Source organism: Perkinsus marinus (assembly GCF_000006405.1).
Source record: "Perkinsus marinus ATCC 50983 genomic scaffold scf_1104296944404, whole genome shotgun sequence".
Lineage (NCBI taxonomy): Eukaryota > Perkinsozoa > Perkinsida > Perkinsidae > Perkinsus > Perkinsus marinus.
The window spans coordinates 145421-173164 of NW_003211409.1; the positions used below are offsets into that span (position 1 = coordinate 145421).

Sequence of the window (27744 nt, forward strand, 5' to 3'; positions counted from 1 at the left end):
GCTTATACGGTCCTTGCCGACCAAAGTGAACGATTGGAGGTGAACCAAGGGCTCAAACGAACATGAGCGAATCCCAAAGTGCCTGTGGAGACCCTTCAACTTGAGGTTACCCTCGACTTGGAATAGAATCGACATGCCTGTCTAAGTGACCGGTTCCGGCACCAGATGCGTGTCTTCTACTTCACCAGGGCTACTTTCTGTGCCAAGGATGGAGAGTGGTTCCTCAGCATGTTGTCAGTTTCTTTACGTGTGTAAGCCTTGAGCTCAGAGTCTTTTCCGGCCCCCTAGCTTCCCTAGTGGTTTTTGGACATGCTGAATTCAGAAGATGCTTCTTCACCTAAGCAGGACGTGACATTGCCCGAGATGCCCGATCGTCTGAGCCCTCGGGCTGGTGCCGATTCTGCACACAACAGCGAATCTACTGATTGGCAGAGCCATGCGTCAGAATGGGAGTCTGCCAGTTTATCTGATGACGAGGTCGATCATACTACAAAGTGCGACGAATGCAACTCCCCCATGGACGGCAACGCTAGTGCCCACGGCACCGCTAATCTCGACGGTACGCGACTTGCTGCACATTTTATTCCAATCGATGCCCCCCCTCCTCCTCGCAGTTACTGTGACCACTCAAGAATACAAGAAGCTTTTCCGATCAGCATCTATCGATTAGTAATACCTCCTCCAGCGCCCCTCTTACCCTTCCACAGTTGTTGCCTGCCTCAGTAGAGGCGTCAATTGGTATGCAGCAGTAGGCGATCCGGACACCCGAAGGCCTGGTATGCGCAAGTACACCACATTTTCAGTTCGGGTAGGAGAAGCTGTTCGCTGCCAGCTCTCCCATGCTGTCTACAGATAACCGATTCTTCTGGCCGAGTCACCTCTGCTACCCGTAAGAGATTCACCGACTTCACTGTGTTGAGGCGTGAGCTCGTACGTAATGGGATCAGCCGTGCTTTGTTGGATGAAGGAATCTCCTTCTCAGGTTAAAGCATATCCTGGAGCGTTCGTGCCTCCTCTGACCTGTGAAAGTCAGATCAAGGTGATGATGAAGACAGCCCCCACAGCGATGATGCAGCACATGAAACCAGTCGACAATGTCACCGAGATCAGACGTCAAGCACTAGATGAATTCCTCAGCAGGTTCGAAGAAACTCTGACAAGGCTTCATCTCATCGTTGTGGTGTAGGTGTTGTTCGCGCCCCTTTATAATGTACTCGCCCGTAATGGCCGCATTCCTGGCCACTCCTGAGAGCACCTATGACGCATTGAGAAGAGTATAATGAACTTTATTACGTGATGCAGTAATTCCATCGGTCTCAGGATTTCTCTAACCGGGCTCCTGAGGAAGTTCTGGACGAGTACAAGGTAGCGTTCGCAGTGAGGTCCATCCCATCGTAAGATCTCTTTGATGCGCTAGCTCTTCCCTAGGATATAACCTTTAGGTTCAACAGACGTCTGGTCGGGTCCAATGGTGAGGTTGAGGGGCTCACGAAAGACGGTTCTTCCGACGACGCTTCTCATCAGAACTCAACTGATGGCGTTAACGAGTAGGTTCTTTAACTGAGATTCTCTACTGGATTGGTTTTTGTTTTAGTGCCGCTGTTGACAGCTCTATCAACGTGTCGGAGATGATAGCGACTTCGGAATCATACCTCGCCGACCATTGTAAAGTTCTTAATCAGCTCCGCACAATGCTGCGAACGGCGGCCTCTAACTTCAAGTGTGCTAACGCAGCCTTGAGTACAATTCATTACAAGTTTTCCGATTGCGAGACCATCGATGAGCAGGGTTCCGGCCATGTTCTGGCTCTTGCACAGGGTCTATCTGGTACCCCCCAGAGACTCAATTTGTCTGACGCTTTCTTCGAAGTCAAGAATATCATCAGCGCCCCAGCAGATGCGGCACACTTCGATCTGCTGGCCTCTGCCCTGAGTCGCGAACTCACAGACTGTTCGGCTATGAAGGCCTCCCTTGAAAAGGTGCTCGAACTTGGGAAGCACCGAGATAAAGCTATTGCAAAGCTTCGCTCCGCTAGGAAACATGGAGGGCCCGGTGGTGTTGGCGGGATCATTCGTGGCACCACCAGAGATCAGGTGAAGCATGCGGAGATCAACCGAGTTTTGTACGCTGATTTCTACTGGACTGCCGGTTACAACGCTGTCATGAACGAGGTGCCAGCTTTCATGGAAGGTCGAGCCCAAGTTTTCAACGAGGTTGCTCGAGAATTCGTCTCGCGATCTGAAGCGACTAGCAGAAGCTCGGCCGTGACCTGGGCTGGGAAGATGAAGGAGGCCATTCTGTAGATATTATCATTCTAAAGATCCGTGTTCCTGAATATTCATTTCTCTTAGGGGTCCCTATGGGTTTCCGTCTCATGCTGTCAATTATTAACTGGGAGTCCCGAATCTCTCTCGATCGGCCATGGTTATTCACGAGTCTCGAACACCTCTACTGGCTGATGATGACGGAATTCAAAGGCACTACAATTTCCCCAGGCCGGCAATGTTTGCCCTTGTGTGTGAGGTTCTCTCTAGTTGAACGGCCCACCACTATGTCCAACATTGCTAGAAACGGATGCTGTCACGATGTGCATCATATGAGTCGGTGTCATCCCGTGGACGCTCAGGTGCCGAAGGTACATGTCGAACTCCCCAATTATTCTCACACAAAAGCTGTACAATCAGAACACATGGAGTTAGAAAGTAGCCGCACGCCGGAGTGCAAGCGTTCCTGCTTGGCGTTGTCCAAGCATAACTTTATGTGATTAACTACATTTGTATTCACAATGCAGACGGTCCCAACAGTATTGCGTTAAAACAGTTTCAACGTGGCTGGAAAACGTATGCCGCAGGACTCTTTGAATCGCGGAGAAAAACCTTCTCACCACCTCGAGCTAAGGAGCTCATCATAACGCTTGCGTCCGTATTGACAGAAAGGATGACTGACAAATAACAAACTAATAGCCCTGACTGAGGATGTTCCCGAGAGGGAACGGACAGGTCTATCATTGGTTTACCGTCATAGACAAGATGATCTTCGGGGACTTCATCGTCAGGCGAGATGAAACTCAGCAGACATTCAGGCTGAATGTCTGTGCTGAATGACTCAGCAGAAGTCCGGCAATCTCTGATGACGATCGCTCGTAAACTACCATCCTCCTTCCTATACAGTACTTAATGCCTATGAGTTTTATTATACCCAGTACTATCACTGCTGCCAACACAAGTACTCGAGCAAGGGCGAGTGGAAACGTCGTCATCCGCATGTGGCGGAAGAGTATGTGCTAATTCTATTATGGGCATCAATCGTATAGAAGAGAAAATATTCAACCTCCGTAGCTGCCGGGCATGGGCATGGATCGGGGAGGACCACCACCGCGCCAAACCGCAAGGTCCGCAGGGTAGGGACCAGCCCAGCTGTACCTGCAGGTTGGTCCTTGTCTTGCTAACCGGAAGCAGCTACTTACATCCGAGTGGTCCCAGGTTGAGGCTCGACAGTTGGATAGTAATAACAAGGATATGCTTGGTACTGCTGCTGATGATGAGGCGGTGGTGGGTACAGCATAGGAGGCAGGGCAGGGACTGGACCCGCATCCATGTACAGTCGCTGAGGTAAGGGAGGATGGTAATACGGCTGGGACCAGGGGTATCTGGGAGGAGCCAGATTCTGACAGAGAACCACGAGCCCTGGCCACTACCCTTCCGGGGCGCTAAAGCCTGTCGTGCGAGTGTCGTCATCACTGTTGTCACCATAGTACTTGCTAGGGTCGTAGAGGGGCCTGTCTGAGCTGCCCGAACTGTGCTCCTCTGGCACATCAGGACCAGCATTTGGTGTCGTTGGCTTGTCCCCACTCGGCCGACGAACCACACGATGATCTCGACTATGACGGGGAGACTCAACGATCTCCACCTTACTCATACTGCTGTACCTATAACGAGGCCCAAAGGGACCAACAGGAGCCGAGAGGAGCACTTCCTGATGATGTCCTCTATCGACATGCTTCCTCTCGAGGACATGCTGTTCGACACGACCGGAGGAGGGGGTGGGGCCTCCGCTGCCTGATTGGTGTTTTGCATGAACAGTCTGGAGGACGGCAGAGAGTCCTCATGGGGCTCGGGCTGATGGTTTTGGCTGCTCGCCAGCTGGGACTTCTTGTCAACTGCTGAGTCATAGGCCAGGGAGAGTCTTGACTCGCTCGGTTGGGGCCGCTCCTTTGGGGGTATATTGGCAGGCTCATTGACACCAGCGAAGCTCACCGCCCGACGCGAGATCCTGCTTTGCTCCGAATGGACCCCCGAGGGTTCCGTCGGAACGCCTGAGAACGGACAAACCACGCGTGAAATAACCCCGCTGGACCACAGTACCTTTAGGGGCCCGCGATGAGTCCCATGGGTTGATGAGGTCCGCAGCAGCAAGAGAAGCCTCCTCGGTGGCCCCAACTGTGGCAGTAGGCTCAGCAGCCTTATTGGCAGCCTCGAGACTACTGCGCAGAATACTCTGGCTCCAGTTGGTATACCTACGAATACACTTCCGAGCCCCGGACAATGAGGCGACTCACTTCCGTGCAAGCTCGGCGCTTCGTCGTTGCCAGCCTTCGTCCTTGTCAACTGATGCCCGGCCCCCGACCAAGCACGCCGACGAGTCGTCCCGAGCCAGAGCAGCCAGTAGTGACCCACGCGACTTCCTAGCGGTACTCAATAGGCTGGAACGCTGCAATACCAGGGTGGGTACAACAGCTGGACTACAACAACAAGGCGGCGGCGGCCTACCAGCTCAGCCTCTCTGCTGGTCATCATGCTGGACCTCTGCTCCGTATTCCTGAGCTCTGGTGAGTCAGACTGCTGTTGCCTCTTTCCAGGCTCCGTCCGCCGCGTTGGCCCCTTCCTAGCACCACCTCGAGAGCGGTCCCTCGACACAGGTTTGGCTAAGCGAGAGGTGACACGAGGAGACCATTGGTAGTAGCTACCCGACGGGGGTGGCTCGCGGGACTTGGATCGGGCCGGCTCAGCGTCTTTGATTGCCCCCTGCTGCCTCCGCGTCTGTGGCACCGACCGGCTCCTCTTACGAGAGCCGCCGCCTCCTCCTCCTCCGGTCCGCTTCGGCTGAGGCTTCACCACAGTGGTCCGAGTTGTGCTAAGGTCTCGGACCGCGGTGTCGTCCTCCGCAAAGGTGGACCGTACAAAGGCCTCAAGAGCAGTGTTCTTGGCCCTATGTCGGCGAAAGTCAACAGGTTGGCGCCTGGGGAAGCGACCAATCAGCAGGTCCATGCGGGAGACTCACGATGCATTACTTGGTCATGAACACTTTCTGACACACTCTTTCATGAACAGCAAGCTTCTCGCGAGACGCGAAGGTTCGACCGCAATGGGAGCATCTGTGGCTCGTCGATACCTCCCCGGCCGAACCCGCATTGTTGCTCGGACTAGGCATAAGGGATAGGACTGGTCGATGAGAGGTCTTAGGGGAGCGTCCTAAGAGGGTAAGAGTCTGACGATGAATACCTGCCACCCAGAGGGGACCGACTTGGTATTCTGCTGGGGCCCGTCCCCGCTACTGTATCGCTATCGGAGCCTCGGCCGGACCCAGTCAGAAGGTCTGGGCATGCACTAACCTGGTCGAGGCTATGGGGATAGATACCCCCCGCAGGGGATGTAGTAGTGGTATAAGGCTCCTCGGGTAAAGGGTCTAGCACGCTGAGGTCCTTGAGGTGTGACACGTGGTCAATGCGGCTGATAAGGTTGGAGTCTGGGTCTCGGACAGAGAGCATCATCGATGTGCAATTCATCATCTCCACTGTACAACTGGTCGTAGAATCTCGTGCGGGGAGTCGGCCGTGACGAGCTGAGAAAGCCCGTCGACTGGCCCATGTGACTTGCCAGTCCGGGGGCGTTGGTCCTGTGGGCCCTGCAGGGACGACAAGCCCTGGGTCCTCAGTGTCTGAAAAGGGACGGAGCTGAGCACGTGTACGCCGTTGACCCATACTGCTTGATCGAGAGGACCCAACGCTGGCCAGGAAGGTCTCTATCTCAGCGTCCCAGTCGACGACCTCTGCCTCAGGTATGGCCGTCATGGAAGGTGGCGAAGCTAGGGCGGTCCGCTGTGGGCTGCTACTGGCCTTCTTGCCCAAGCTAGACACTCGTTTGCCGAAGAAGGCCTCCAAGTTATCCCCAGAGGAGGTGGACGGTGATAGCGACGTGGATGGGTCTCGGACCACCTGACTAGTCCATGCGGCCGGGTCAATGGGCGAGGGGCTTACCATCCCTGAGGAGGAGTCGAGGGAACGGTTGGACTTGCCAAAGTCCGGTAACTTCATCGGGGAGCCGCCAGGTGGGACCTAAGGGCCATGGCCATCTCTGGGTATGCCTAGTAAGGGGCACTTTCTCGGCTGCTGCCGTGACCCGCTCGAACGCTTCCATTAAAGGGTTGCTGCTGGCCCCTCCATGTAGGGCCGTGGGAATAGCGGGGGTGACGAGCAACGGTACTTGTGGGGTCTCATGCAGGAAAAGGGTCTGCCCACCGGTGCCAGGCGTTGCCTTGGTGCCCGACTGTTGAGGCCCTTGTTGCTGCTGTGGTAGGGGTAGGGCAGGCCCTGGTACTGACTACAAGCCAAAGGGGTCCACACCACGATGGCTCACTATACGGCATTACATGTAGAGACATTGGAGTTCGCATGAGGTCCTCCTCTGTCGCAGCATCGCCCAGTGCGGGACCATCGAGGGCCGACAATGAGTCCAGAGAACCGTCATGGGTCCGCGCGGTCAGCAAGGACCCAGATCGAACCCTATGTGTACCTAGGGGAATTTGGAAGGGTTCTACTATGGTCAGGATACTACAAGTGAGCATATGGTTCTTGACATCGGCTTTGGTACGGAAAGCCTTACCACACCGGGGGCACTCTGTCATAGTAAGGCAGTCGAACCTACAGGGGCAGGAGGCGAGGAGCCATGGGCCGACCCTACGCTAGTACTGAGTGAGGTCATCCTCTTTGTGAGGGGTGGGCTTGGGGACTTGAGGGGACGCGTCGCCCAGGTCCTCCTCATCTACGGCGAACACTCGATAGTACTGAGTCCACCCTGTTGCCTTACCAGAGTTGGGGTCGTTGAGACCAGTTGCTTGACGATTGGTCGGGGTACCCTCAACCGCAGTGTCCTCTACAACAAGTCATATTCAGTGAGGTCCAAAAGGGCTTACGGTCATCGGCATCCTCCTCACAGGCTAGCTCGACAGGTTGGTCCTCTCTAGACGACAGTAGGCCCTCCTGGCTACCCTCCAACCCAGCTGCGAACTCAGCAGTGGAGGAACCCGGTGAGATGGTCATGAGGGTGTGGTTGCCTTCACGGAGGATCTTCCTAAGGCTCCCCGATCGGCCGCTCGACTTGCCAAGTACTCGGCTCGGTGTAACTAGGTCACTGCAGGACAGCTGACTGCCATCCAGGGAGCCGGGGGCAGGGCTCTGATCGTTGCTAGGCTGAAGGACCAGAAGGGCACTGATGGTAACAGCCGATGAGGAAGGGCTCACTGGTGTCCGCAAGCTAGGGAAAGCCTCCCCCACAGGGTTGGCACCAGTAGTAGAGGGAGGAGTGTTGTCCGCATCAAAGCCCAGCTTACGAACTACAGAGTCCGGTGAATCTGCAGGGTAGCTTGGCAAGACCATCTACTGACCCACTGTACCATCATTGCCACCGCCGGTAGCACCCCCATTGACCTTCCGCTGGCCCGTGACTGCCGCTACAGCCCTCGTGGTCCTCTGGTTATTCACCTCAGCCCTAGCTGGACCTGGGACCGACACAGAGCATCATCCAATTCCAGAGCAAGCGGCGAGCCCCAGCTTGTTATGGTTTCCCATACCCCATGTATCACCTGGAGACGTCCCTACCGCTGTAAAGGGAGATGCCATAAGAACACTATCATCATCGAACCTGTGGCTCGGACGCCCTGGCGGACTGGTCGTGTTGGCCAGACTGGACCGAGCTGGAGGGGCCTGGCGGGGCTGTGTTGCCAGGTTAGGCGCCGTCCACGGCGTTGTATTGTGTAGACCAGCAGTAGTGCCTAATGGCCCCCCATGATGAACAGGAGTAAAGGAGGGCAGAACCCCTTGGGGTGTATGCTGCAGCGGGTGCTCTGTCATTGGACAACAACTACATGCGGTACGGCGGGCGAACTCGTGATTAACCACTACATAACACAACGCAAGTGGGTACACCTGGTGAGACCCCACATGCCAATCAATTGCAACCCTCAAGGAACCCCCTGCTTCGCTCCGTCGAGAACTCTCCGCTGTCTTAAACGACGATGTCTGAGCTAGTGGCCTCCAAAAACCTCTCCTCACCCTCACCGAGACCAGTCGTCCCGCGAAACAGCCGACCAACAATGAGGGAATCTTGAAGGAGCGCAGCGCTGTCGCCAGCATGTCGAGTGCTAGCCCGACTTGCCAGTCCAAGCTTGTCAATATAGCTGTGCTGGTTCCCTAGTACAGTGATCACCCTCAGAGTCGTGACCGAGTACGGTCGATCCACCGAGTTGGAGAACCCATAATAGTGCCTATACTACCGTGGCATTCGCTAACACCAAGCGAGCACTGAGAAAAGAATCAGTCCCGAGCACACAGCGGACTCTGCCAATGTTGCTCAAGGTCCTTGAGTCAAGTAGCCAGCTTAGGTAGACTTTGCAGGGCAGAGGGGTCCTCCCATCCAACACCTTGGGCCCAGACAAGAACAAGTACTTCGGCATCAGCGCTAGAGCAGACGTACAGTGGGATGCCATGAGCAGGGCGGTAACAGTGGCAAGATCCCTGGTATCGGCTCCTGTGGCACTCGACCAATAGGAAGGCTGATAGTAGGGCATCCGAGGACATTAAGTCCAGTTCACTGACGGCCTAAGGTATGATATACACAGCACAGTAGCAGATCCCAGGTACAGCATAAAGAGCTGCATCGTTAACCTATAGGGCAACACCTCCTACAGAGCAGTGGACCACAAGTTGGTCATCTTGCGCCTGCCAGGATGCTCCAATGTGACTCGTTCGAATGAACGAAACATACCCTTTGGACCTGCCTGACTACATTGTAGACGCCTGTCGCATTGATAAGTGCTGACACTAGCTGACGAGCTGAGCCCAGTGGTCCAAGAGGCACGACCACCACCACTCCAGTCTGCTACTATATATGGGTTATAGACTACCTCGAGGCGCGCCACAAACTCCAGTTACGTGTAGGGGTGGGCATTGGACCAGAAGGGACACATGGTCATGGCCACACCTACCTTCGCGACCATAACGAGATTCGTTACCTTAGTTGATCATGGCCGCAGGTGTTGCCATCGAGACCTGACCATGTAGTGCATCTATAAGAGCCTCCTGAGCCTCTCCGTGAGAGCATTGTCAGTGATCTCAAGGCTCGGGGGATCAAAGCGGCCAGCGTATCGAACAGCGAACAGGACTGGAATGGTGAGAGAGAATGCTTGCTTTACAGAAATCGGGGTGACGTTCGAATTCTGAACGAATTCAACTTTTGAACTTCCGAAGTTGCGCAATTTCATGCCAGCAGAAGGCTACGTAGAAACTACTGTGACGCGGAGGGGAAGGTTGGGAACAGTCCCTATCGGAAAACACCAGTCCCCTCCATGTCTGCTGGGGCGCACTATCGTGCCAAGCGTGTGCCCAAGTTGTGGAAGTACCATGGAGACTGCCTAGTAGTCTGATCAAGACGTTGAGCTTGATGAGTATTCGGTAGTAGACCCTATAGACTTTTGCTGAGAACACTCTCAGGATTGGAAATTCCAATTTGGAATCAACGGGTCAACTCGATCCTGGGAGGGGCGCTCTTGAGACTCAGAGGGGATCTATGGAGCTCGTGCCTATGCTGTAGGCATATGAGACTGACCAATAATCGTTTTATCAGAAATGCGCAGAATAGGGACAGGATATTTCGTGCAGAGTGCAGGAATAGTGACGGGCCTCGAAAAAAAGTGATGGAATCTGTTTGGCCTCCCGCAGTGCTATCACGTGTCCAGTTCGCGCACGCATACATATTCCCAAATTAGAAATCCGAAATTTGCTTTCCAAATTAGTGGCGCTATTGGACGGGAATTTTTTGAGGTCATGTGTGCCCAAGACGATCTAGGACGCACTAAGATTGATCCACATACTAAACGCATGTTGTAGCACCGAATAGCACGTACAGTAGCACACGCCTACAACAGTAGGGTCATACGGCGAGAGCAGTCTGTGACGTAGATCACTAAGAGCCAGCCAGTGATCTACGTCACAGACTGTACGTCTCGTGGAGCAATCAATACTACCACTTTTCTCTAACACCAACTTCCTCACACGTCGTGATTGCCCATACATACTGTGTATAACATCGCGATATGCATCCCTAGTATAACAACAGTCGCCGTTGGTGGTTCTGTTACTCTTGAACCTACTACGACGAAATCATACGTGGCGTCACGTAATGGTGACGTGAAGGAGTACCACGCCTTTACAGCATGATGATCATCCTCTTCAACGTTGATATATTTCCCATCATATTTCCAATGCCCCTCAAGCCACGCAATCTCAGTGACGACTCGCGGTTCTTCATGACGACCGGCTTGGACCGTCCCGTGGTCAATGGGGTAGTAGGCCGTCGGACCGTGCTCCTGTCTACTCTCACCTGGTTCCTGTCAGTCCCCCGCCTTGGCCCCTTGCAAAGCCGAGCTTCACCTACCAGATGGGCGTATCGAGGAATTGCCAATATTGGAGGTGGGGCCAACAAAGTGTTTATTATCGTTATTGGCCTTCACCCTCAGGGCACTCACGGTGACCAATTCATCGACATTCGCAACCTAAGTACTCACACTGGTATGTTTGCCTTCGACCCTGGTTTCTCTTGCACGGCCTCTTGCTCTAGTGCTATCACCTATATAGACGGCCCGAAAGGTACCTCATCGTGTTGGGCATTCACGTATCGCAGACCCTCAGGCACGCTCTTGTATCGAGGGTATCCCGCTGCGGATTTGGCTGAACACTCTGACTTCTGTGAGGTCTGTTTCCTGTTACTCAACGGGAATCTGCCCTCACGTACACAGTATAAAAAGTGAGGTCTCGCCCGACATTCATTGATCACGATATTTGTATTAGATTCGATGCGGCCATGAAAGGGCACATGATGGTCCACGAGAAGTTCAAGGAATTTTACGGCGGCTTTCAGGTAGTGTGGCTGTTCCGTGATAGTGGTCCTCGATCCGGCCCTTCAGTCCTCGGCCCATCCGATGGCTATCATGGTCGCCGTAGTGGGAGCGATGTCGGCCTTCTACCATGATAAACTGGATTGGAAGAATCCTGCCCATCGCGATATGGTGGCCCTCCGCATAGTTGGCAAGATGCCCACACTAGCGGCTATGGCCTATAAAACAGCCATTGGGCAACCTATAGTTTACCCCAAGAAGAAGTACAGTGTGGCAGAGAACTTCCTCTATATGATGTTCTCGACTCCTATGGAAGAGTAAGGGGCCCTTCAAACAGGGACGAGTATGGTTAGCGTAGGTACGAGATCAATCCAGTTTTCGCCAAGGCCATTGACAAGTTCCTCATATTGCATGCTGATCATGAGCAGAATGCCTCAGCAGCTACGGTAATGGCTTAGTGGTATATCACCGAGTCATGTATTGAATGTTCTAATCCCGCATAGGTTCGAATCGCGGGGTCGTCACAAGCGAATCCTTATGCATGCATTGCTGCTGGTATCGCCTCTCTATGGGGACCAGCCCATGGGGGTGCCAATGAGGCCGTCATTGACATGCTCGATAAGATCGGCACTAGAGACAAGATTCCACAGTTCCTCGCCGACGTGAAGGCCAAGAAGGATGGCGTTCGTCTGATGGGATTCGGTCATCGCGTATATAAGAATTTTGATCCGCGTGCTACGTATATGAAAAAGTTGACCTACGAAGTGTTGGAGGCCTGTGGTTATCGTGACGATCCTCAGTTGATGTTGGCCGTGGCCCTGGAAGAAGCCGCTTTGAGCGACCCTTACTTTGCCCAGAGGAAGCTATATCCAAACGTGGACTTCTATTCGGGCATAATGTTGAGGGCCATAGGATTCCCAGTGAGCATGTATACGGTATTGTTTGCTATGGCGCGGTCTATTGGATGGATAACTCAGTGGAGAGAGATGGTGTCGGAAGGTCACTTAAGAATTGGCAGGCCTCGGCAGATCTATGTTGGCAGTAGGATGAGGGAGTACGTGCATGATATGGAGGATCCAGACCACCCAGACTCGGCCAGTGAGGCGTCCCTCGAGGGAGAGGTGGCCTTTGATATAGACAAGTATGAGAAATTGAAGCGTTTTGGAGAGTTCACCAGCCCTAGGCAAAAACGTTAAGACTTGTCACCTCTGCTGTCAATCAGCATTTTTACAATCACTACGTAGCAATAGACAACTATTGGTAGTGGGAATCCGCCACGACGTCCTCCCCTGCTTTACTTACATTTTTTATCATAATCTTGGTAACATTGTAGGACGTCAAATTGGTTAGAGAAATGGCGGGTTACCGTATTGATCGTTTCCAGTTATATTTATTCCGTTTCGGCAACCTTTAGATTCAACAGCTTCGGTTCGGGCTGGTGAGGGGGTCTCGGCCGAAGGTGCCATGCCGTGCTGCCGAATCTTGGTATGGTTTCAAACGTCTGGTTTTGTGTTGGAGATTTCAATTATGAAGTAGTCGTATTGTTGTCATGCCGACTGAGTCTGAAGACGGCTCAACAGGGCGTCGATCCGTGGGAGGAGCTGAGGAGCAAGGCAAGGGTGAAGAGGCACCTCGAGAGGAGAGCCAAGGTCGACATGATGATGGCGACGACCATAATGATCACGAAGAGCTTCCAGATGATGCAGAGAAATGGGAAGAGCGTCGCCGTGACGATAGTGCGGACCGACCTCAGGGTAGTCGTGCAGGGGTGGATCGCGATGATGATGACGATGTCGAGCGTGAAGGTCGAGGTGATGACCGAGACAAGCGTGAGCGTCGGCACGGTAGAGAAGACCATGCACGTCGTCCTCGTCGTGATGAGGACGACCGTGAGAGCCGTCGTCATCGTGATATAGAAAGAGATCGCCATCACCACCACCAGTCTCGTCATCATCAACATCGTAGAGATTCCCCAAGCCGATCCCGGTCCCGTCCCAGACGTCCTTCGAAAAGGGACGCTAGTCGGTCCCCCCCAGCTGTCAATGGTACTCGGGCCAGGACCAAGCGGTCGCGGGATGAGGAGGAGTATTTGAGGTTACAAAAAAAGGGTAGAGAAGATGACTCGAGACGAGGACATGAACATCAGAGTCGATCGAGGGCCTCCCGGACGGTCCTCATTGCGCAGTTGGGCATGGACGTGACCGACCGGACTGTCTATCTCGTCATGAGTAAACAGGCAGGGAAAGTCAGAGACGTACAGATTATTCGGGATGGTCGCTCACAGAGGTCCAAGGGGATCGCCTATGTGGAATTCGAGGATCAAAATAGTGCAGTGAAGGCACTGGGAATCGAACCCACCTCCTTGTGGACCAAACTAGGCCATGGAGCTAACATACAGCCGAGTCAGGCTGAGAGGAACCTCTATCCGAGCCAGAGCGTCAGCAATGCATACGGGGAAAGGGTGAACGAGTGCAGGTACGAAGCCTCCCATCTCGTATGCTCATCTGCTGCCCTCAGGCTGTATGTGGGGGGTAGTGCCAACCTTGTGGCCGACCTTAGTGAGGACGATCTACGAGCACTTTTCCAACCGTTTGGTAGTAGTCTCGGGGGATCTGGATGGCAGCGTACTACATAGGTCCACTCGATTTCGTTGACCGTCATCCTCGAAACCAAGGGGAAGGAGGAACATATGCGTTTGTGCAATATGGGGATTCTGAGCATGCTAGGAGTGCCCTCAAGGGCCTCAGTGGTAGGGTCCTGTAGCGTAGGGATGTAGTCAGAGGGCCGTTGATCAGGAATGATGATTGGCGGTAAGGAGCTCAAGGTTGGTATGGCGACCTCAGCTGCATCAGCAGGCTTGTCGTCGTAATGGGACGGGACAGCGGGGTCGGCGGTCTACTGCTATGCTTAGGTCCTCGGTGGTCGTAGGCGCGAATACAGACCTTGATCTTGTGGAGGATAATGAGGAAGGGCCGTCGACCCACACGGGGCTCCTCAAGGATAACCTCTCTCGAGCTCGGCTCATGCGGGCTATGGTCCGAGAGCCCATCGCGGAGGGCAGTTCCCTTCTTATGAAGTCGGCCACGAGGCTCCCGGCATCCAACTTGGCCTCGGCGGCATCGGGGGCGGCTACTGGTACTGGCAGCCGAGTATTGATCCTGCGGAACCTTTGGGCTGCGGGGGATCAGCTGATGAACGAGGGTGGTCCTGAGAAGTTCTTTAAGGAGATCACCGACGACGTGAAGTGAGAGACATGTGGTATGGTGGTCAGCAGGGGTTGTCCTTGACAGGTCTGAGGCTAAACGTTTTGGTACGATAACGGGGTGCTGGCTGGACGAGGCCTCAGAGAATGGCGACTGCTGGTTGAAGTTCACCACGGGGGCCGCGGCTGCCAAGTGTTCCTTGGGCCTCAATCGGCGATGGTTCGCAGGCAGGCAACTGGTAACAGGGGCCTTGATTCGGCATCATCTAGTCGTTATCTTCTGACCCAACCCGAAGATGTGTGTATCCCCTGGGTCTCGGATATTCGGGCGAGAATGAGGAGGGTCAGTTCATGCAGCTATCTCCCAGGTCGGTCCAGAGATCAGTGATTGTTCTTAGGTGGCGGTTATAGTGTCAGAGGACAAATGGGAAGCGGGCCTTTGAGGTCATCGACAGACACCTCAACACCGACATTCGGCCTTTGTCAAACTACACTGTAAGAAGTATCGTCCAGAGGCTATTGCATGGCTTGCGTAACGAGGGCCTCTCACCGCATCGTTGGGCATTTGAGTTGGTCGTTCTCTTTCCCTCTTATGCCCCTCGTCGCCTCCATCGGCATCATTCGTATGAAAATGTGTGTCCTGTTACCTTGTTGGCCATCGAGAATGTTCCATGGGTCATCATCATCCACTTCCGTACGGATGAGCTATGATCCTAAGAACCTATATTAGGTCGCTTTATAAAGTTCATCCGGCTGTTACAACCATTACGGACAGTCGAAGGGACCTTTGGTGGGTCTATGAGATTCCCATCTGGTCACCTCCCAGCAAGTCTATTACTCTAGTTGGCAACTGACCATCTCTCCATGCTCAGTCTTTATTCGGCGTTGCTGCTCGTCCTTCCCAGAGGTTCTCATCACCTTGTTTATGGCCACCTATGGATAATCCGCCCCCGAGGGCTGCTGCATGCATTCACCCTACTTTCCTTGGTTGCTACCTGAGAACCCCATTCATAAGTCTCTCGTTACGAAGGGTGTCGAGTTATCTCCTACCACCGTAGCAACGGTACGTCCGAGCCCTCTACTGGATCGGTTCTATCACCATCTGTAAACAGTCGATTAGAGTAGGGTAGCGTTTTTTAGTTATGGTCGTACCCCAAAGGGCTCCCTCGAGTGCTATTGGGGTTATTCTTCTATTTCAGTGTTATTCGACGATATGTCCAACCACATCCACCGCAGTTCGGGTAGGCAAACGCCTGTCCCGATGGACATCAGCCCGTCTCCTATTCCCCGACGGGGAAGTGCACGACTCTCCCCCTCGGACCACCACCACCAGTCGACTACACTGCTGCAGATACCACGGCTACATGGCCTGGCCCGTTGCCATAGTCAGCCGGTCATTCCTAGTGTGGGGCGACTGGTACTCAAGCCGGCCAAGAGGCGGAGGGACTCTGTTGAGGAAAGAGAGAATGAGCAGGAGCTTGGGACGGCATCTGGCCCACGGCCCAGGAAGCTGAGGAGATCTGTCGTCTTGAAGGCCCGTAAGAATCCTGTGAAGATTGCTGGCAGTACCTCTGGGAAAAAGCGTGGGCGGAAGTCCATGGGGGTACAGGACACTCGAACTCCCTCCGTGGGGTCGCCGGCCGTGAGGCGGAGACTACTACCTTCTACTGGGGGTAAGAGGTCACGTCGAGGTAGCCTGGCCCCACAGCCGACCCCCGACCCTTCCCCTAAGGCTCGGCGACGGATTCCACCTACCTCTTCAGGGAGGAAGCGGTCTGTCAAGGAGAGTGAGTTGCCCAAGCCGTCACCGTGTTCATCGCCACCAACGAGGAGGAGAGTCATACCGCGTAGTGCGGGCAAGAGGTCACTGAAAGGCTCGCAGCAGCGCATGTCATCACCGAGGAAGAGGCGGAAGTCTGGCCACGGCCCTGAGAGGCGGCCCTCGCCCTCCCCTGGTCCACCTAGAGGGTCCACAGGCGGCAGTATAGCTCGAATGACTATCAAGATGCTGAAGGAGGAGTTGACCAGAGAGGGCATTGATTTCTCAAAGTGTGTCGAGAAGTCGGAACTAGTAGACAAGCTGAGGAGGGCTCGGCAGGGAAGGACACACCCTTCTGCTAGGGGCTCGGCGGCCCCCGCGGGGTCACAGGAGCTCCGTCCGCCCCGCAGATCTCTAAGGCTTAGTCAAGCGGCTGCGTTGCAACCGAAGGCCGTACTGAAGTCTCCATTGATGGTGGAGTTGGAAAGAATAGAGGGCTTGCCGTCGTCGGCGAAGGCGATGCAAGTACTTGGTCTGACGAAGCAACCGTGTACCGTTGGGGAGGTTAAGAAGAAGCTCAGGGCCCTGAGTAAAGTGCTCCATCCGGATAAGACCGCTAATGAGCCCCACCTTAGGGGCAGGGCGAGCGCGGCCTTCCAGCGTATCAACTCCGCAGCCCAGGAGGCTATCAAATTGCTCGAGGAGGCGACTACTGCCCCGCCGGGAAGAGTCCAACAATTGACCTATCATATGGAGGGGGAGGTGCTGATAGTCCAATGGCGACCTCCTACTGACGTCAGTAAGAGGACGTTAGTGGGCTCCTATCGTGTGGTGGCCTCAGCCTCTGGTACAACTCCTATCGAGCAAGGCGTGGTCAATGCCCAAGGGTCGACTACTGATGAGGGATGGGTTGAGTGTGCCATATCATCACAGGGTCGGAAGGGCAATGACATTCTATTTCGAAGGCAACAGTTCCACGTATCGGTAAGTGCAAGTAACTCCAGTGGCTCTGGCCCCTCGGCATCGCTGCATGTATGTACTAACAGTAGAAGGGCTCCCTCCAGAATCCCCCTTCCTCCTCCTACCCTAGATGGACCTAGAGGAGCCAACACTGGCTCCTATACCGCCGCGGCTCGGTCCCATGGCCTCGGAGGTCTGCGTCGTCACAATACAGTATTTTGAGGAGGCGTTAATCTGCAAGTATAATATCACTTATTACCACTACCTCTGACAACGTAACACTATCATTGATGTTTGCATCACACGACGACGGCGCTCTTTAGTTGCGTTCGTGTCAATAGCGATGATAGCAGTGCCTCACGCGAAATGGATTTTTTCCCAACTGTCGTCCAGCTGCGGACTATGTCCTGGGTCCCATGGGCCCTGTGTGCTGTCATGACCTCCATTGCTATCACGGGGATACTCTTCGCTACTTCAAAAATGGGGAAGCATGACCCTGAGCCTCTCTCTGTGAGACGTAGCGCTCGATTGAAAGAACGGAAAGTGGGCTAACACTCTGATGTCGTGAGTCGTTCATGTCTGTTTCCCTAGGGGACCACCGAGAGCGAAACCATCCCTACTGGGGGTAGTAGTGTCCTCAACACTATTGTTTCTGCTCATTTCTCCTCAGGCAGTAAGAGGACAATACTGTATTATGTGATCGTGACCGCTCTTATTGCGATGTTTGCTATGGTAAGGCAGAAATTACCTCATTGGCATTTTCTACTTCGCTCAGTTATCTGCCCTCCTAGTGCTAGTGGTCTCTCCTGAGGTCTCGGCCTTCATCAGTCTACATGCGGGATCCCTCTCGTCCAAGCTGGCGTCATTGTTGACATCATTCAAAATGGCTGTTGATGAGCTGTGAATAATTGGTGCATGCTTTCACTGTCTCCGTCACATCGTTTGGTTTAGAGAGTCCAATCTGTCCCATTTCTAGCAGTAGGGCGGCCCTTCGCCTATAGACCTGTTATCGTTTGCCGTATCGGGCTCCGATCAACGATTTGATCCAATGACCAATGAACGTGTGTGAGTCTCTTGCGCAGGGACACTCCAGAAAGTTCACAGGGACGTGTTCATTGGAAACTTACGTTGTGCTTTGGCTTGACATCCGTAAATACAACAAGTTTTTCCCACTTCACGTAACATAACTGATCCTAACGATCTTGGCATTCGATGAACTCCTACGTAGATGTGCTGCCTCAGTAGGCCTACCCGCCGTGAACGTGGGCCAGCTCCCCTTTCATAGCCTTCAGCTTGAAAGGCTCTCCGTCACTCCCTCCGATGAGGTATACCGTGTAATTGACTTCTAACTGAGAAACCAACAGGGAGGAGGTGCTTAAACTCGCCGTCCACCAACCCCCTCGAGTTTGCGAGTTTGGTGTAGAAGTTTAGCTAAACAGTACAGCCTCTTATCATCGCGAAGGTTCCTCTCGTATTTCTTTACAATTTCAGAGGTAAAACTGTCAATAAGTTGTGCCTTCAAGGAAGGTGGACTCCTCTTTGTGCGATCACTCGTCTTCGGAGATGTTCACATCACTTGGTTACCGTATTCTTTCACTACGTCCGCATCAGCTATCACGACAAATTCAGTAGTGCTTCTGAGAACACTAGAATTCGAGAGAGTATTGCCGGTTGGCATCACCTATTTGAATGTGTTGTACGCGCCACGTCCGTGACGCGCAATCTGCCTGATTCCTCTCGATGTCCGACAACAGTCTGCAAACGGGTAAAAGTTACTCAGTTCGGAAGTGTTATTCGTCGAGAACTCTGTACCTACGAGGGATTGTGGAAAGTGATGGTTTTTCTGATCGATTCATTGGAAGGCACATGTCTCAAACGGAAACAGTTCCGTGGGACGTCAGCAAGGCGATGAAGGCCAGAGGGTGGCTCAGCATGACATGTCTGCCCAGCGTTAATATACTGAACTCTCAGAGCGGTCTATAGGACAAAGCTCAGGAAATTCCGCCGCAGTAGTGAAGGATATCAGGAAGAATACTCTGTGGAAACGCACCAGCTTATTGCGTCACACCAGGCAAATCATATCCAACTTTCGGACAAGAGGCCTCTGAACGGCAGGGGAGCTTATTTCTCTTCCCAGACCCGCACTTTCTGTTAATATGGGATACGACAAGTCGCTACCAACGTGATCTATGGTGTGTGAAGGCTCAATAGATGATCAGCATAACCTCGGGGATGAGGGTATCGCACATTCATTCATAAATTCGTATTGGGACTCACAGAAGTGTACCATGCTGCAGACAACCTTAAACCGACACTAATGAGAAACGACAAGACAACATAGTGATGAAACATCAGGCATGCGAGTGGAGGCAAATTGGCATATAGTGAGGCACTAGAACGTAGCCGCTTTGCGACTAGCTGCCCTCCGAGGAGTAATGTAGACAAATCTCGACCTGGAGTCAAGAGACAGTTCCGATGGTCTAGGGGACGAACCCCTCGGTTGGAAACTTCTACGAGCGTCGGACTGACGACTTCCGAATAGCCATTGTATATTGGCCTTCTTGGATGCATCAGTGAGGAAAGGCAGGTCTTGTGATGGGTCGTGACGAAGTGGGGGCGTTGATGGTGTCGCGTCAGATAGCAGTGGTGCTCTGCAGGACGGGCCATGTAGCGTGGCGTGGCAGTATGGGCATTGCAATAAAGACATCAACGAGCCGGCCCACTACTGCTCTCACCGACCACGGTGATCCCAACTAACACAACATGGAGAAGGGGACAGTGAAACTGAGAATTGTGCACAGCTATTCTACAAGTTAGCTTTAATATACGTTCAAGTACCAGCAGCTTTGGCAGCCACCACCCGAGCCCGCTGAGTGGCCTCTTTCTTCGCGTATTGGATCCGTCGCCGATCGAGCTCCTGACGCTGCCAGTCGACCATCCGCTGTCGTTCGGCCCTCTCAGCCTCCTCAATGTCAACTGTAGAAGGCAGTGGTTCCCAGAGGAGCTCCTCTGGCATCTCTCTCATGGCCATTCGGACCACATCTCCTGGGCCGACTTCGCGGTCTCGCTTGTGGGCCTTGATCAGGCCGTCTATAGTGTGACGGTACATTCTGTTGCCTGACTTGTTCGCAAATGTACCGAGAGTCTGAAAACCGGTATGATCAACCACATGTGTTGGTGACAATATGAAAATTCTGAGGAAATCTGATATTTTCACCCGAATTTGTGTGTTAATTCCTATAGTCAATGAGGAAACTCCCAAACATAATCGAGGAAAGCAATCATATATTATCGCTTCAACTCCTCGAAGTCTCACCGGTTTCAGAGAAGTCGCGAACGTCCCTGGCGTGAGGGGAGAGTCACTCTCGAGAGGATATCGATCGTGTAGATAGTCTGCATAGGCCTCGAGTAATGCTCCTCGAGACTCGGCAGAGACCGGGTTTTCATCACAACCATAGAGGTAGACATCAGCATCATGAAGCATGCAAGGGTTATTATATGCTGCCCGTCCTATCATAACGCCTGATCGAATGAAAACCTGTTCAGTTCAAACACTAGCAGTTTGGGTGAAATATGCACATGGTCAACTACATGTGTCGGCAACGATACGAAAAATTCTGAGGAAACTAAAAGGAATTCTTCCGGGCCTGAACACTTCTACCCGAATTTGTATATGAACTTCTATAATCAGTGAGAAAACTCCTAAGCTCAGCTGAGGGGAGCGAACATATATTCCAACACTGAGCACCTTCGAGATTGGCCGGTGCTATTTCGCTGGTCAGGACGTCTTTCGCCTGCCACAGCGTCTCGATGCCACCATTGAGGGTCCATCTTACTCTTGATCCGAAGGCCCCTAAAACCCTGCAGGCACGGGGATAGTCCAGTGGTGGGACAGTACCTACACGAACAACTGCACCGGCGGGCAGGCTGGTTGGGCGGAAGCTTACGGTTCTCAGCGGGAGAAAGGCCTTGGAGCCAAGCCTTTCGGCAGTGCATTATAACACGATAAGGCTGCTGAGCGGCAGAGCTGGCGAGAGGTGGTAAAATGGTGCCGAGAAAAGACCGAGTGAATTCTTCTGTGTCGAGATCGTCGACACCAAGACGTGTTTTGATAGAAACATGAGGAACCTGAAACGGTATAGGGTCCTCAAAGCCGTGGTGACACTCCGAAAATGACCGGTGACACCCCCAAAAGCAAGAGAAAAGATTGTGAGTCCTCATATGGTGGTATACAACAACAGGCTTAGACGATACCACGAGATAAGGAGTCTGTTAACTATTAGACTATCGCTATGAGGGGTATACACAAGGCATGACTATGACTCATAGCCGTTCTTATGGCATTTCCAGGTCGAATTTATTTTTCACCCATTTTGCTAATCTTTCGACTTTTCTTTAACATTTGTTCTAATAAAATAGCAAAAAAATTAATGTTATATCCGGTTCATTAAGGGGTTAAATTCAACCAAGGACGTGGTCATAGGGCTGATCAGCTGGATGCGAAGTCAGATGGGCTCCTCTTATTCTCTACTACCATTCCCGGCTCACTTCATCATCCAGCGTACGCAGACAGTCCCGGACCAACTCGGGCGTCTTCATTAACGCGACTCCCATGAGGCCATGACCGGCTACTCGAGAGCTCGGACAGCCGACGTTGAGGTTGACTTCATCATAGCCCCGACGATGAGCAATCCGGGCAGCTGCTGCCAACTTGCTGGGGTCATGGCCCCCAAGTTGGCACACTATAGGATGCTCCGCCTCAGTGAAGCCTATGATCTTCTCAAGCTGTCGGGGGATATCCTCGTTATGGACCAAGGCCTGGTCTACCAGCATCTCTGTCCACACCTCGCATTTGCTGCTTAGGAGCCGCATGAACTGACAGCAACGACGGCAATCCCCAATGCGGAATCAACACTGCCGTTAGTACCATACGGAAATCCCGATCGGACACATCCACCATTGGGGCGATGGACAGCCGCACTGGCCCTCCCTTTCGGTCGCTGAAGGTTGCACAATCTAGGGTTATCACACTGACGAGAATGGAGCTCACGTTTGAGGGGCCAGCGAGAATCCAAGGTCGGTCGAGCTGCCGACACTAGAGCTGGACTGACTTGTTGTTGAACTCGACAGTTGTGTAACCATGAGGGCCTCGAGCTGATCACATATTGCCTTCTCCACACCAGCCCCCCACTGGGAACACAATACTCCTGTTTGGCTCATAATACGAATACTACACAAAAGTGAGAACATCGTCATCTTGTTAATCAGTCGACTCCTCAGCGGCAGACGCTGTAGGAGTAGCCTTACTCATACCAGCCAGACGACGATCCACCGGGGCCGGCTCCTCTGGTGGTGCTGCCGCTTCCTTGGTCTCAACTTTCTCACTATCACCATGGAGCATCGCATCGGTAAGTCCATACTGCCTCTTGAGGTTATCAACATAGTCTTTCATCTCCTTCCGCTTCTCCTTAGGAGCATCCGCTATAGCCTTATCACACTGACTGATATAGTCCTTCCATTGCTTCAATGTGGCGGGGTCCATTGCTGGCTGCTGCGTGGCAGCAGACGTAGAGACATTCCCGCCACCGCTGCCACCGGCACCACCAGCAGCAGAGGCCGATGGGATCCGTCCAGCGGCCATCTCAGCCATAACCTGTTGATAAGCCGCCTGAGCAATAGCCTGCTCGGTGGGCCATCGGAGGTACTGGGCGTTGGCCCAAGCTTGTTGCTGCACATTGGAAAACTGCTGTGCTTGGGCGTTGAAGTAAGCCCTAGGAATGAAAGCATTGAAGACCTCTCTAGGAGTACCACCACGCCTACCCAGAGCTGTTGTCCAGTGCCGTCATCCTCACGACCGCCTGGTTGATGTCATAAGTTCCAGCCATGACCGACATAACGTATTGGGCCGCTTTCTCGACGGCCTTTTCGGGCCCGGAGATAGTCATATGACGGTCCTCTTTCGAGCCACGAGAGGTACGGTTATCTATAAAGGAAAGTGTGAGGATCCTAGAGGGCTTCGCGTTGTTGCTCATTCTTCATAAGTGTTGTAGGGGCTTGATTCACTTACTGTGCATGGCACTAAGCGATGACTACAAGAGTCTATCCCAGGACCACAATGAGAATTCGAGGACAAGGATAAGCAGATCGCATACACAAAGGCAACTGCATGATATTTAAAGAGAGGTTTTAAGCAGTAGTAGTAGGAGTAGCAGCTAAAACTACACTCAATTTCGAACAACACCAACTTAGTCGTTTGCTCCTGCAGCCCTGATCAGAAATGCTGTTCAACGTGAAGAAGCAGTAGAAACCGATGACGACCAAAGCCGATGTGCTTGGGGTAACTTACCAACTTCCAATTTAGCTCCAGTATCGGCCTCAATAGTCTTGATGACAGATCCCTTGGGGCCAATAACGTTGCCCACATGGATATGCGGGATGAGAATCTCCTACCGAGAAGAGTCCCATAGGGCACTGACACGGTTGCCTACCTTCCGAATTTCTTTCCCACCGGCCTCCATGAGCTGTTCATCAGTATAGTCATCCCAGTTGCCGACCATAGCTTGGACGTAGATCACAGCGCCGTCAACGCAGGTCTGTGTGGCTAAGCAGACAGAGCGAATACTCGAGAGGGCGTCGTAGGTATCTTACGTCCGGAAATCTTGACTTTAGCAAAGCCCCCAGGCTGGCCAGGTTGGCACTGTATCTTGCATAGTGTTGTGGTCTGCAGTTGGTTGATGGTGGCCCCACGGGGTCCAATGACCTGTAACACTCTCACAGACTGGACTGCTAGGCCTCCCTGCTCACCCTTCCTATCACCGATTGTGGGCACTTTACCTCGCGGACGAATTCCTCTGGGATCGACGATGCTATCACAGCGCCGTACGCCCTGGACGCGCTTTTATCACCTATACAAAGAGCAGTGCTCTCCCAGAAGGACTGGAATTCACGAGCCCGTCGTTGCGTTATGATAACATTATCACCTTCAGGAGTGATATCGAGTCTAGCCGGAGGAGCCATAGGTACTGGTGACGGACCACGAGGGACCTGCTGGGCCGACATAGGCCCCTGCTGAGCCAAGGGGGACTGCTGAGCCAAGGGGGGCTGCTGAGCCGACATAGGCCCCTGCTGAGCCAAGGGCGGTTGCGGAGTCGATTGCGGCATAATTCCCTGTCGCTGTGCATCTACCAAACGACGAGCAGTCAGTCACCGTGAGTAGCCTAGCAGGAGAATCCCTCACTCGCAGTGACTCTCGCCGCAGCGGCTGCAGCCGCCGCAGCTGCCTGGGCAACAAGATCCGCAGTAGCCGGTTTTTTCTCAGGCGGGGTCATCGTCTGATTAGACACCTCCCCGCTGCTATCAGGACTACTCTGGTCCCATCCACGCTTCACACCTGTTTGTGGTGCCCCAGAGGATGCTGCGCTGTTATCCATACGGAAGGCTATTAGATCGCTCACTGAATGACGCATGAGTCGATGGAAAAGATCTCAATACCTCAAAACCCGTTAAACTCAACTCCAAAGCTTTTCACGAAAGTTGAATCACAACGGCGATTGTTAGTTACTCGGGATAAGCTTCGGTAGACTATGATGGACAGCACTCAGAGGCAACAGCAGCAGCAGGAGCTAGTGCATGCGTGCTGCCGATCGTGGTAGACCTCCTACTACGCCTCCTCAGAGTCGCCGAAAAACGCGAAGACGACTAAAGGACAGAAGGCCTGTATAACCTGCAAGTCTACAGCTCGGCACGGCATCTTTGGTATAGCAGATGCACGATGATATAGATAAATAAGAATAGAAAAGGAAGAGATGGTGGTATTAGTGGTTTTAATAGTAGTAGCTAGTGGTTGGTAATCAGGAGAAAAATGTAGTACTATGGACCCGACAAACCTCAGGAGCACCTTCGGCTTCCTACTGCCGAGTAACGATAGGATTAGAAAAGCAGAAACCTCATACGTGCTCGGCCTGCACCGCAGTACAACACCCGAGTAGTTGTCATCATACCACTCCTCGAGAAAATACTAAGCTTTCTAGTGGTAATCAGGTTGAACTGAAAGCCACGATATACAGGATAATACAGAATAAAAATTAACTTCATACAACAGGAAGGGACGGGCCCCGACGGGCAACTTCGGGAAGATGCAGCGCTGACAGATCTTATGGGCAGCAGCAGCAGCAAAGTCAACTCCTACAGAACTCTTCTTGACGACGACTAACGGCCTCATCGATGTCGTAACGACCCTAAAACACCAACAGGATTTACCATAAACCACCGGAAAGAGGACTAGACTCACCTCGAGGACAGCGTTAACGAGCTGAGTTGCCTTGTCAAGACTCTCTGGGGTGCCTCTCATGACCAGTGGCCTTGGAGCTCCACGCATGGTCCCTTTCTCCATGGTAAGAAAGACACCAGTGTCGTGTTTGATGGCCCACAGTACCGCACCCTGGGGGCCAACTACATTGCCGATGTACTCAAAGGGGATCTCCAGAACACGCGTTTGGCGTTCGCTAGTACTACTACCACCCCCTGGCAAGTGAGAGCTGCCTCGGGAGGAACTCCCCATCGTTGAATATGACTTGGCTGAGTCGCTCGCAGCAGCAAAAGGCGATAGGACAGAGCCATTCTTCCTGATCAGAAGAAACCATGAAACTAGTTTACCATAAGGAGCGTGATAACTCACTGCTCAGCTGCTCGCTCCGCAAATCGTCGGGACTCAACATCGCTCTCGATCATGGCGACCGCAACATCATATGCAGCAGCAACCTCTGGGCTCCTACCCGAGATTCTCAGAGTTCTGGTACCGGCCTCCTCACTAGACGGAGAAGAGCTCGGAGGAGTGAAAATTGAAGGGGCTGAAAGAAGGAATAATGTAATGCTGCGAAACCCCATCTAGGGCTTACCGAGGGTTGACAGGCTTGTACCATCGAGATCAAAGAGATTAAAACTAGGAGCTGACACAGAAAAAATTTTTCGAGAAACTATAGCCGCAACCACTACATTCTAAGGTAACCGTAGCTCCTGAAGCGCCTTCAACTTTGGTAAAACAATTACTACCATCAGGGCCAGTCATAGAACATATGATTTCTTCGGGGAGGTGAATCATCTGATAAGAAGGGTGCAAGGACTCAGCGATGCCTTAGACCGTACTCTCTCTTCCCAAACGTTGCCGCCTGCATGTCTTGTGAAGCCTGGGCCGGCAGACTGGGACTTAGCGCGGCGATCCAGCTCCTGCTGGAACATCGCGCAGTAGGTGTTGTACTCCCCTTGAAGCACGTCGTGAATCATCCACGCTGCTGCCGCGATCTGGTCAGAGCCTCCTATCAGAGTTAGCGCATGGTCGCCATGATGATGGGCTCGGGAATCCTCATCGGGGAGGGGAGCGAGGACCAACTTGGCACCAGAGTCTCTTTGGATCGCCCGAATGACAGCACCGCGAGGACCGAGGATGTCGCTGACTCGAGCAGCGGGGATAGTGATGACCTGAGAGAATAGTCACTTCACCCAATCACACTTGAATGCGACTCACGCTTTTATCGTAGCCTCTCGGCATCTTTCCCGCATGAGAAGCCAAAACACCAGATATGATTTCTTGGACTCTATTCCTGCACTCTTGCAGCGAAAGATCGGTATCTATGACAAGATAGGAGACGGATCAAGTTAGGAGCAAAGAGGTACTACTTGCCGCTAATCTCAGGGTCATTCCGAGACCGTTACCATCAGGATCGACAACGTCACCACCGAGTTGGATAACACAACGAGATTCGACTTGAATCTCCACCAGTTTGGCCATCAGTTTCCGTAGAGCCTCTTTAGGGCAGACCAAAGAGCACTGATAACGGCCTACTAGAGGCTTGCCTGCCTGGGAACCGTAACCAGAGGCCAGAGCGCTCAAAGGAGCGACTGAGAAATATAAGCGGTGGAGAAGTGATGCCGATGAGATGCTTACAGAACTCCGCTCTGGCTCGTTTCTTCCGAATAGCATCGCCATCCAGCTTGTAATCGTGGGATGGAGTAGGAGGGGAAAAGACAGTATCATGAAGCATTAAAGGCGAAGCAACAGACATATAAAAGTAACAACTAGAAGTAAAGATCAAGCTCCGTACAGCGTATTGGAGGCGCATTATTTCCTAGACTCCCTCCTCTAGCGTTATAGATACTCCATGACTCAGCTGATTCTCTCCATCTTGCCGATTCCCTCTCAACCAAAGCACCACCACTCTTGACAAATACACACGTCGGGCAATCCTCGTCCATAGTGAGCTACTGACTATCGTCGAGACGGAGGTCGTCCTCGTCACGTGGAGGAGGAGGATTAAATGTCACGCTCCATGCAGCACAGCGAGCCATGCTCTAGTGGAGGAGAAGAAGGCTCCATCTTCTGCCCTCATCACAGTACTGACACATCCTTATTTCACCATGAGTCAACGATGCTCTCACCCACCTCAGAGAGTCAGTTCGATGCTCTCTCGGCCAGAGCCTCTGGCTGATGACCCTCGCTAGACTACTCAAGCCTCCCAGAAGCTAACTTAACAGGACGATGCGGGGGGTCTTTAAAGGTCCCACCAACTAAATGGTAACTGAACGTAAATCAATCAATGTCCCTCCCCAACTACTAAAACACTCGCTGATGGGCCTAGCCCAATAAATTGACCTTTAT

The 27744-nt window shown here is 52.9% G+C and overlaps 8 protein-coding genes across 8 annotated transcripts; 4 read left to right on the plus strand and 4 right to left on the minus strand.

Moving 5' to 3' along the window:
• Positions 1-309: 309 nt before the first annotated feature.
• Positions 310-2303, plus strand: Pmar_PMAR001056 (hypothetical protein; the record flags this gene model as incomplete). The annotated part of the gene is made up of 8 exons (XM_002780418.1): positions 310-559; positions 615-669; positions 724-808; positions 853-930; positions 983-1177; positions 1321-1394; positions 1443-1547; positions 1595-2303. 8 exons carry the CDS (start codon positions 310-312, stop codon positions 2301-2303), a joined length of 1551 nt encoding a protein of 516 aa, XP_002780464.1.
• Positions 2304-3693: 1390 nt separating this feature from the next.
• Pmar_PMAR001057 (hypothetical protein) lies at positions 3694-7897 on the minus strand (the record flags this gene model as incomplete). The annotated part of the gene is made up of 15 exons (XM_002780419.1): positions 3694-3928; positions 3973-4315; positions 4365-4516; positions 4559-4710; positions 4770-4924; positions 5066-5208; positions 5291-5471; positions 5524-6334; positions 6483-6599; positions 6649-6791; positions 6834-6919; positions 6968-7151; positions 7192-7629; positions 7672-7776; positions 7861-7897. The coding sequence occupies 15 exons, from the start codon at positions 7895-7897 to the stop codon at positions 3694-3696; spliced, it is 3282 nt and encodes a 1093-aa protein (XP_002780465.1).
• A 2639-nt stretch (positions 7898-10536) lies between these two features.
• Pmar_PMAR001058 (2-methylcitrate synthase, putative) lies at positions 10537-12365 on the plus strand (the record flags this gene model as incomplete). Its single annotated transcript, XM_002780420.1, has 8 exons — positions 10537-10617; positions 10670-10744; positions 10792-10921; positions 10964-11078; positions 11123-11192; positions 11239-11486; positions 11528-11615; positions 11673-12365. 8 exons carry the CDS (start codon positions 10537-10539, stop codon positions 12363-12365), a joined length of 1500 nt encoding a protein of 499 aa, XP_002780466.1.
• A 338-nt stretch (positions 12366-12703) lies between these two features.
• Positions 12704-14886, plus strand: Pmar_PMAR001059 (RNA-binding region-containing protein, putative). The gene is made up of 7 exons (XM_002780421.1): positions 12704-13644; positions 13687-13763; positions 13805-13918; positions 13965-14034; positions 14081-14413; positions 14460-14610; positions 14770-14886. The coding sequence occupies exons 1-7, from the start codon at positions 12719-12721 to the stop codon at positions 14812-14814; spliced, it is 1716 nt and encodes a 571-aa protein (XP_002780467.1). The 5' UTR covers positions 12704-12718; the 3' UTR covers positions 14815-14886.
• A 1373-nt stretch (positions 14887-16259) lies between these two features.
• Pmar_PMAR001060 (hypothetical protein) lies at positions 16260-17994 on the plus strand (the record flags this gene model as incomplete). The annotated part of the gene is made up of 5 exons (XM_002780422.1): positions 16260-16929; positions 16972-17114; positions 17682-17715; positions 17761-17822; positions 17866-17994. 5 exons carry the CDS (start codon positions 16260-16262, stop codon positions 17992-17994), a joined length of 1038 nt encoding a protein of 345 aa, XP_002780468.1.
• A 1926-nt stretch (positions 17995-19920) lies between these two features.
• Pmar_PMAR001061 (tRNA-dihydrouridine synthase A, putative) lies at positions 19921-22050 on the minus strand (the record flags this gene model as incomplete). Its single annotated transcript, XM_002780423.1, has 6 exons — positions 19921-20235; positions 20407-20612; positions 20839-20988; positions 21038-21218; positions 21639-21965; positions 22018-22050. The coding sequence occupies 6 exons, from the start codon at positions 22048-22050 to the stop codon at positions 19921-19923; spliced, it is 1212 nt and encodes a 403-aa protein (XP_002780469.1).
• Positions 22051-22350: 300 nt separating this feature from the next.
• Pmar_PMAR001062 (hypothetical protein) lies at positions 22351-24520 on the minus strand (the record flags this gene model as incomplete). The annotated part of the gene is made up of 8 exons (XM_002780424.1): positions 22351-22861; positions 22911-23073; positions 23437-23536; positions 23579-23691; positions 23739-23850; positions 23895-23995; positions 24071-24271; positions 24328-24520. 8 exons carry the CDS (start codon positions 24518-24520, stop codon positions 22351-22353), a joined length of 1494 nt encoding a protein of 497 aa, XP_002780470.1.
• Positions 24521-25267: 747 nt separating this feature from the next.
• On the minus strand, positions 25268-27151 carry Pmar_PMAR001063 (hypothetical protein; the record flags this gene model as incomplete). Its single annotated transcript, XM_002780425.1, has 9 exons — positions 25268-25327; positions 25381-25714; positions 25768-25939; positions 25988-26038; positions 26085-26190; positions 26235-26567; positions 26614-26717; positions 26766-26987; positions 27034-27151. 9 exons carry the CDS (start codon positions 27149-27151, stop codon positions 25268-25270), a joined length of 1500 nt encoding a protein of 499 aa, XP_002780471.1.
• Between the last annotated feature and the right edge of the window lie 593 nt (positions 27152-27744).